The sequence below is a fragment of the Echinops telfairi genome, unplaced genomic scaffold, assembly GCF_000313985.2.
Source record: "Echinops telfairi isolate 266 unplaced genomic scaffold, ASM31398v2 ScPeMD7_31;HRSCAF=116, whole genome shotgun sequence".
Taxonomy (NCBI): domain Eukaryota; kingdom Metazoa; phylum Chordata; class Mammalia; order Afrosoricida; family Tenrecidae; genus Echinops; species Echinops telfairi.
Genome location: NW_022103928.1, coordinates 60,682,898 through 60,689,809, shown reverse-complemented (window position 1 = coordinate 60,689,809; position 6,912 = coordinate 60,682,898). Strand labels below are relative to the sequence as shown.

The 6,912-nt window shown below is 54.3% G+C and overlaps 1 protein-coding gene across 1 annotated transcript in view; it reads left to right on the top strand.

Annotated features, from left to right (window-relative positions):
• The window catches only part of TADA3 (transcriptional adaptor 3), a 10,337-nt gene extending 4,913 nt beyond the window's left edge, over positions 1-5,424 (top strand). Inside the window, exons 7-10 of the mRNA XM_004702254.2 lie at positions 25-128; positions 2,118-2,227; positions 2,870-3,055; positions 5,169-5,424. Coding sequence (XP_004702311.1) covers positions 25-128; positions 2,118-2,227; positions 2,870-3,055; positions 5,169-5,361 — 593 coding nt within the window. The 3' untranslated portion in view covers positions 5,362-5,424. The remainder of the gene's footprint in view (positions 1-24; positions 129-2,117; positions 2,228-2,869; positions 3,056-5,168) is intronic.
• Positions 5,425-6,912: the final 1,488 nt, after the last annotated feature.

Sequence of the window (6,912 nt, the reverse complement as noted above, 5' to 3'; positions counted from 1 at the left end):
CTTCCGCTTTTCCGCCTGGCCCAGATGTGGATGCCCTGCTGAAAAAGTCGGAGGCTCAGCACGAGCAACCAGAAGACGGCTGCCCCTTTGGTGCCCTGACTCAGCGCCTCCTGCAGGCCCTGGTGGAGGTGAGCACCCAACCCAAAGAGGAACCACGCCCACTCCCCGTTTTCATGTTGATGTGTTCATGTCGTAATTGTGTATGCGTAGGAAAGAGCAGAGACTACACCTTTGTAGCTTACGAGGTTTTTACAAATGTGCACACTTTAATAACCAGCCCTGAGCTCGAGCTCTGAGGGTGAAAGATCCCCACTGTCCTGAGAGCTCTGCTCAAGCCCCGCCCGCCTCTAGGGAGCCCCGCCTCCGCTCCCACCAGTGGGTAGCTCCTATCCCTGTTGCTTGGTTGTGTGTAGGCTGAGGGCTGTGCCAGGCCTTCCCTTCTGCACACCCTCTCGCTGCCGCAGGGTCACTGTCAGACCAGGAAAGTCTGTCAGTGCTGCTGCTTGGCTTCCAGTTCAGGCTTCTTTTTGTTCCCCGAACCCCACATTTCAAAGGGACGATTTGAGCCCCTGGAGCCAGAACTGCCTGGAAACTCTGCCTCCGGGGTGCGTAGACAGGTGGAGGGGCAATGGCTTCACCGTGCATATTTTTGCTTTAAGAAGCTTTCCGTGATTTTGTAGCATTGCCTTTTGGCTCAGGCTGGTATAGGGGAGGATGAAGGCACAAAGCACAGGAACTTTGCCTGCGCTCACAGGCTGCCAGAGGACACTATCAGATCCCAGGCTGAGTGTGCCCTTCTCGGGACCTGCTGGCTGACCTGCACGTGGTTGAGCTGTAGTTTATTTACTCTTCAGTCTCAGCTACAGCAGGTGCCTGTTTTTCTCTCACGGCACATGTTCCTGATTGGCTTAAGTAGAAAGAGGGGCAGGCCTCAGCCCCACTCCATCAGACACAGGCTCCGGGTGCTGATAGCTCTGCTCTGCCAGGGTTGAGGGGCAAGTCACTGCTAAGGTCACCCTGTGGAGTGATTGTCACTCCCAGTGCACCAGAAAGGGCACAGAGACCAGTGAGGGAGCTTTATGGGCTGTCACTGGCGGAGCTCCTATCTCTTCTGATCACTTTCCACTGGAGAGAATTTGTCACGTGACTACTCTTGACAGCCAGGGTGGCTTGGAAATGCAGGGTAGCTGGACAGCCCTAAGTCCAGCCACTGCTGAAGAGAAGACAGAGTAGTGGTTGGACATTTAGCACCCTCAGCAACAACATGCTTACCGCCATGTTTGTTAGATGCTTAACAAACGTTCACTACAGCTGTTACTATTACTGACTATCATAGGGCAGTTACACTATCATTTGACTGTTACATTATCATGTGACTGTTACCACTGCAGCTGTTACTATTACTGACTATCATAGGGCAGTTACACTATCATTTGACTGTTACATTATCATGTGACTGTTACTTTTATTTCTTTTGATCATTTTGTTGGGGGCTCTTAAAATTCTTATTACAACCTCTTAAAATTCTTAAACATCAATTGTACCAGGCATACTTATACATATGTTGCCATCATTCTTTTCTAGACAGATTTCTACTGAGCCCTTAGTATCAGCTCCTGGTTTTCCCCCTTCCCCCATGACCCCTTGATAGACTATAATTATTATTATTTTCATGTCACACCGCCCACTGTCTCCCTTCCCCCATGGTTTCCGTTGTTCTTCCCCCTGGAGGAGTGTGTGTGATTGTGTGTTGATCATTTTGATCTGTTCCCCCTTCTCCCTCTCCCCTCTCCCCTGTTACACTATTATATAATTGTTACACTATCATGTGACTGTTACACTATCATATGACTGTCACACTATCATATGACTGGTATACTGTCGTATGACAGCATCATTTCTCTGTGCTCCTTATTGCTATGTAAATGCAAAACCAAAAAGAAAAGTTGTAGAGTGACCAGACCAGAGCTATTGGAGGTTGGTTTGGGAAGACTTCTTGAAGGAATGGTGAAAAATAGACCTTTGTTATCTGGGAAGGTGGTCCTTGTAAATCAGATGAGCCAGGATAATGGAAATCCTACAGCTCTCCACCCCAGTTCTCTCTGATGGTCTTCCAGGAAAACATTATTTCCCCTATGGAGGATTCTCCCATCCCAGATGTGTCCGCGAAAGATTCAGGAGCCGATGGGGCTAGCACTTCTCCCCGAAATCAGAACAAGCCCTTCAGGTGAGTGGGACCCCCTCGGTCCCCCACAGCCTGGCTCTTGTCTCTGCCACCTTCTGTCCACCCCCAGATGAGGAGAGCACAGGGGGGTGAGGGCAGTGTGGTCAAGCCCAGTCCAAGTCTGAAGTCCAGGTCCTGGCCCAGGATTGTTCGTTAGAGCACCACTTAGACTGTCAGGCTGAAGGGGTTTGCTTGACCACGTAGTGCCTCCCCGTGATGAAATAACCTGTCACTATTGTGTTAGAGAAACGTACTTGGACCTGAGAAGATGGTGCTAAGGGGGGGGAAATGTCAGTTGTAACGGTAGAGACAGTGTGGCCTTATTTTTACTACTACAATGTAGGCTCAAAGTTAAAAGCCTAGAGCAATGGGTAACCAAACATTAGAAACAGATGGAGCAAAGTCAAGTCACCCTCCATGAAATAACAGTAGTGCTCGCTCAGGGCTTTGGTGTTCTGCTTTCCCCCCCGTATTTCTTACTTTTTGACAATGGATGTGCTTAAGGACAAGAGCAGGTGTGTCTCTCTATTTTCATATCCAGAAGTGGGGAGGGGGCTCCCAGAGAGAGGAGGGTGTTCACCCACCTGGGGAACCCTGGGACGCCCTGCAGAGCCTGTGGGCTGAGAGGGCTGCCTTCCCCTGCAGTGTGCCGCACACCAAGTCCCTAGAGAGCCGCATCAAGGAGGAGCTGGTGGCCCAGGGGCTCCTGGAGGCCGAAGACCGCCCTGCCGAGGACTCGGAAGACGAAGTCCTCGCCGAGCTGCGCAAGCGGCAGGCCGAGCTGAAGGCGCTCAGCGCCCACAACCGCACCAAGAAGCATGACCTGCTGAGGTGGGTGTGCGGGGCTGCGTGGTGTGCCGTGGATGGCTGAGGAGGCCCCAGGCACTGCCGGCCCCTTGCTGGGGGCTCCATGACAGGCCTCCGAGCCTGGCTGTGTGTCCCAGTCACCTGGTAGAACCTTGGAGAAAATAGTGATGCCCGGCCACCACCCCACCATTCTGAGTTCAGACCGAGGAGGGCGCAGGCACACGTAAGGAACGTTTTAAGCACTGTCCCGTGTTTATTTTGTTCCAAGCACGTGGAGAATCTGAAAAAGGACTAGACTGACCCCACCCACCCCTGTGAGTGCTCAGCTGGACGGGTCTGAGTCTCAGCCCCGCCCCAAGAATTGAGCAGCCGCCCTGAGCCAGATCTCTGGGGCTCACGTCAGTGTGTGTGTCCTCCACCATGCGTTGTCATGCCTGGAGTCTTGGGGACACTTGGAGGGGCGTGCTGATGGCTGCTCTGGTCTGGGGTCGAGGAAAAGCATCTGAGCCCCGTGGCCCAGCAGCACAGTCAGCTCCATGTCTCGTCGTCAAGCCTTGTGCCAGGGCCACATTGTGGGAGAGCACAGGGCCCGCAGCGCAAGTGCACGTCCAGAGCAGGCTTAGTGGTAGTATTGCCCGCTGCGAAGGTGTGTGGGTTTATGGATATGTCTTGTGTAACTATCTCTATGGACAGGCATCAAATTGACAAGTGAATGTGAATGAAACTGCACATTTTCTTTGAAAAACATCTTACTTAAAAACAATGTAATTATAAATTATTAACTTACAAATGAAACATGTAAATTTTGTAATAATTGACATTACATGACATTTGAGATCCTGGGTTCGACGTGTCGTAAGGGTTTGGTGGGCCCTCAGTGTGATAGTCTGCATTGCCTGCCTCTACACTGGATGCTTGTTTTTTGACCTTGTTTTTATTTATTACTACAGTAATGCTTTCCTGAATGGAACTGATTTACTGGGATTAATGCTTCATTTTCATTCACGTCAATTTGACCCTTGTCTGTAGAGATTGGTATACCACACAGGGAGTCTCGAGCTTAAACGACCGTAAATGAATTTGGAGATGTAACTGTCTCATTACCTGGATAAAAGTCTCAGCATAAGTGGTAGAGGAGGCCAATGTAAACGGTCTCTGTAATCTGCGTTGAGGAACTCGAAATGCATCAGCTCCACGCCAGGGGCGTCTTGTGCACCTTGACTCAGCACAACACAGGGTAGGTGTGTCATCCCCGTCTTGTTTTACAAGATGAGGGCATGCAGGCCAGGGAAGCGCAGGACTCTGCTGAAGTTCAGGCAGCCAGTCACCCACCACGCTGGGGCCTGCGCCCCAGGCTGACTCCAGTGCCCCTCTCTAGTGCGCGCCCCCTCTCAAGGGCCAGAGGAAGGGAGCACAGAAAAGACGGTAGCGCAAGGCTGTCCGGAGGCCAGGGAGCCCCTGGGTGGTGCCAGCGGTACGTGCTCACCAAGCTAGGAGAAAGGTGGAGATTTGGCTCCTCCCAGGGCACGTTGGAAGAGAAGCCTGGAGGTGGACTTCCGAGGGAGGCCGTTGGCAGCCCTGTGGCGCGGTCTTGCCTGACACTCCGGGCTCTGCCACGAGTTGGACTGACTTTCCAGTCTCACTCAGGCCAGCATGCCGCCCTGCCACAGGCACCTTCGAGGTCTTAAGCAAGGCACCTCCTGCCCCAGCTACAGCTGCCCCTTGGGAAGAGGGACAGGTGAGACTAGAGGTGGCACTCCCTGGCATTCTCGCCCAGGGCTGCTCAACGCCTCCAGTTCTCGCAGGTCTCCTGCTGGCACTGGAACCCTGGCAAAGGCCATTGCCTGGCCTTGGTTCAGGTCTTCCGCTGGGTAGATCTCCTGCCCTCTCCCGAGCCTCTGTTCCTCATCGGTAACGTGGGACTCTCAGTGCCGGCCGCACGGTCACCCGCGTTAGTATCTGGACAGTGAAACGCTGTCCAGCACGCAGGCCCTGCCCCAGAATTAAAGGTCTCAATGACTGCGTTCTTGATGTGCTCTGGGAGTGCTGGCCCAGGGTGGGGTGGGTGGGTGGGTGCTGGCTGGAAGAGGTGGGGCCTACACTGCTGACCATGCCCCTGGTCCCCTTGGCCCCACAGGCTGGCCAAGGAGGAGGTGAGCCGCCAGGAGCTGAGGCAGCGGGTCCGCATGGCAGACAATGAAGTCATGGATGCCTTCCGGAAGATCATGGCTGCGCGCCAGAAGAAGCGGACTCCCACCAAGAAGGAGAAGGACCAGGCCTGGAAGACACTGAAGGAGCGCGAGAGCATCCTGAAACTTCTAGATGGGTAGCCCTCCGACCGAGCTCCAGCCACTGCTGCCCGGCCTGAGGGAGGCTTCCTGCCGCCTTGGACCGCCCGAGGGACTGGGGGCTGCTGCAGTCCACTCAGGAGGCCAGTCTCTCTGGAAGTGAAGGGCCGCCGCCCTTCCCTGAGGCATTTTGCCTGGCTCTGTACAACAGGGACACGGGAGACCTGGCTGGGCTGGGTCCCCGCCTCTGCTTGGTCTCCAAAATGAGGAGCCATCTTTTCTGGACCTTCCTCTTCCCCCTTTTTATCCCCCCACCCCCAGCCCACCCCTCACCACCCTCTCCCGTTCACAGACTTCTCCTTTGTGGTTTTGTAAAGTGCAAGCATAAGGTTACGTGACTGCTTTGGTTTTATAAAAAGTGCCCAGAGCCTTGGAGTGGGTGTTATTGCAGGGTCTGGGGGCGGAGGACGCAGTGTAGGCGGCAGGGCTCCTGTGGGCATGCCTGGTCGCCCGGACCCTTCCTGCAGGGAACCCCTGGGAAGCACCTCTTTGCCAGGACACTTGTGGCTGAAGGGGACAGCAGGTCCCCAACTCAGAGCGGAAATGTACTGGCTTGGGGAATTACCATGGTGGAGCAAAGTGGCCATCTGCTGACCCAACAGAGCTCTCAGGAGTCAGGAACTGCCGCTGTGGTATCTGCCCACCCAGGTTGGGTGCCCTTCCAGCTGTGGATGGCAGCAGCCAGGAGCCAGCAGAGCTACATCCTTCCTCATTCCTGTCATCAGGGGCCAGCTGCCTTCCGGTGCCCCTCCCCAAAGAGGAAGAAGCCTCTCTCAGATCTCCTGAGGCTTTAGTGGCCCCAGCTGGGTTTCCCATGTCCACTGCTGAAACAGCCACGCTGGCCAAGGGTAATGCAAATGGATTTAACTCATCAGGACGGAGCCTGCTCCCCCACGAAGCCCCAGGCAGGACCACCCAAAGAGCTGAGTAGAAAGAGGAATGGGGGTGGGGGGTGCTGGGTAGGCTGTCAACAATGGCCCTTCCCCAGCCTGGAAAGGAAGCTAGGCGTGAGGGGTACCAAGAAACAGATTGGTATTTAAGGCTCTGGTTCCCGCCTTAAGCCCCAGTGTCGTCTGAGAGGCAGCAATCTGCATGCTACTGTGGAAAGGTCAAGGTCCACAAGGGAGGGGGCGGGCTCTCTGGAAACGTGACCTGTGAACTGCACTATCAAGAAGGGCAGTGAGGACCATTCGTGTGTCTTTTCTGGGTCTGTCAGGTGAGGGTGAACACGCCAACAGTCAGTTGCAGTGCCCGTCCCTCAGATCCACACCAGTGCTGCCTTCCTCCCATGAGAGCCGCCTTAGGGATGCTCAGAGAGCGCATCGTTTCTCTTGCTCTAGGACCAAAAGTCAGAAAATGCGACGTGCTTTACTGCCACGTGACAGTAAACTTGCCTGCTCAGAAACAGCCAGGAGACGGAATAGGAGAAGGAGTCCTAATGATGTAGCTGGAGCCAGCCAGACCTGAAACCACACGTTACCAACCCAACTGCCATTGGGTGAATTCTGACTCACAGCTGCCCACGTGGGCAGA